General features: G+C 35.8%; 1 protein-coding gene across 1 annotated transcript in view; it reads right to left on the minus strand.

Annotated features, from left to right (window-relative positions):
• Positions 1-1,211: 1,211 nt before the first annotated feature.
• Positions 1,212-2,338, minus strand: part of LOC144960424 (uncharacterized) — an 8,594-nt gene continuing 7,467 nt past the window's right edge. The window contains exon 5 of the mRNA XM_078893506.1: positions 1,212-1,255. Coding sequence (XP_078749632.1) covers positions 1,212-1,255 — 44 coding nt within the window. The remainder of the gene's footprint in view (positions 1,256-2,338) is intronic.

Raw genomic sequence — 2,338 nt, forward strand, 5'->3', positions numbered from 1 at the left:
GGTGGTGTACGAACGAATCGGCGGTCTCAAGAAGTGGGTGAGAGAGGGATCTAGTAATGACTTTGAGTTTGAAACGAATATTTTAGTGTTCGTGGATAGCTCACACGGTAGAGCCACGCTCTCACCTGCCAGGCGGAGTTGTCGTACCAATAAGGTCGCAGGTTCAAACCCCACCACCGCCGCGAAAAATTTTTATTCTCTATTGTCTTCTGGCATTTTTCTATTCACTTCATATCTTGTTGTTACCAACATAAGTGCCTGCTCCACTCACTTTTCTGAATTAAAAAATTCACCCCATACACCGGAGCATACTCAATGTCTCAATCGTTTCTATGTTATATGTTTGTGTTGAGAATATTGGCTATTAAGCTTAACTGCTGGTCAAAATTATTCGCGATGGTGGTGTACGAACGAATCGGCGGTCTCAAGAAGTGGGTGAGAGAGGGATCTAGTAATGACTTTGAGTTTGAAACGAATATTTTAGTGTTCGTGGATAGCTCACACGGTAGAGCCACGCTCTCACCTGCCAGGCGGAGTTGTCGTACCAATAAGGTCGCAGGTTCAAACCCCACCACCGCCGCGAAAAATTTTTATTCTCTATTGTCTTCTGGCATTTTTCTATTCACTTCATATCTTTTGTTACCAACATAAGTGCCTGCTCCACTCACTTTTCTGAATTAAAAAATTCACCCCATACACCGAAGCATACTCAATGTCTCAATCGTTTCTATGTTATATGTTTGTGTTGAGAATATTGGCTATTAAGCTTAACTGCTGGTCAAAATTATTCGCGATGGTGGTGTACGAACGAATCGGCGGTCTCAAGAAGTGGGTGAGAGAGGGATCTAGTAATGACTTTGAGTTTGAAACGAATATTTTAGTGTTCGTGGATAGCTCACACGGTAGAGCCACGCTCTCACCTGCCAGGCGGAGTTGTCGTACCAATAAGGTCGCAGGTTCAAACCCCACCACCGCCGCGAAAAATTTTTATTCTCTATTGTCTTCTGGCATTTTTCTATTCACTTCATATCTTGTTGTTCAAGGTTCAAAGGGTTGTGCAGTTGGCAAGCCTACACTACACACTACACAATGTACGCCTACCGTATTTTTGATTGTTAATAAGAAGAATGAGAAGAAGATAACATACTTTTTAAAAATGTTTGATATAATACTATAATACTGTAGTTTGAAATATAAGTTAGCAATAGAAATTAGACCACACTATTGTTGTCTTGAGTTATGTCTAAAGTGGTAGCTAGTGTGGATAGATGCAGAAAAAGTACGTTAAATTACACAAATCAAATGCATTGTAGGGTCCATCTCTGTAGGTCTATTACTATATTTAGGTGATTAAATTATTGCACAACTGTGATTGGTAAATTTATAACTGCTGCAAAAATACAACAATTTTTTTTTCTTTTTAAACGTAGTGTTTTTATGCACCTCCGTTGACGGTGTATCTTTTATGCACCTCCGTCACGATGCGCATTCCACCCAATTTCATCAGCGATATTGTGTTTCTGTATTCGGACATGGCAAAAGTTAAATTGTGACATATGTAGGATGTTTTTGTTAATAAATTTATACAAAAATAACAATAAACTAAAACAATCGAAATATAGAACCAGAAAATAGAAGTTGCATTGAAGGTAAAATATTGTCTTAGAAAGAGCTTATTAAATGTGATGGACAGTTAGGTGGCTCCGTAGCGCAGTGGACAAGCTGTCAGACTTTTTAACCTTGAAAGTACTGGGTTCGATTCCTATTGTAAACATATATTATAAAAAAAAGTTTACTTTATTGAGAAAGACATCTTTTTTCTTTTTTTTTTCAAAAACTTTTTATCGTGTTTAAAAAAAATAATTTTCTAAAATTCTTTATTTATTTAAGATCAGTATTTGTGTGCCATGTCTCTTTTTACCTTTGATTTTTTAAATTATTGTGAATATTCTTTAATTTATTATCATTTTTTTCAAAAACTTTTTATCGTGTTTAAAAAAATAATAATTTTCTAAAATTCTTTATTTATTTAAGATCAGTATTTGTGTGCCATGTCTCTTTTTACCTTTGATTTTTTAAATTAGTGTGAATATTCTTTAATTTATTATCATTGTATAAACGTACACCGGTAATCACTAAGCGGCGTGCTAAACTACAATCTAAAATTATTTAAACCTCATGGTCGTATGCAGTAACATTTTCATTAATTAACTATCACCGCCAACGGAGGTGCATAAAAACGGTACGGTGTAGTTGTAGTAGTATGAACAGTAGTAGTAGTAGTATAGTAGTAGTAGTAGTAGTAGTAGTAGTAGTAGTAGTAGTGGCAGTAGCAGTA

The sequence above is a fragment of the Berghia stephanieae genome, chromosome 15 (assembly GCF_034508935.2).
Source record: "Berghia stephanieae isolate SIO BIC M18660-M18661 chromosome 15, UCSD_Bste_1.3, whole genome shotgun sequence".
Lineage (NCBI taxonomy): Eukaryota > Metazoa > Mollusca > Gastropoda > Nudibranchia > Aeolidiidae > Berghia > Berghia stephanieae.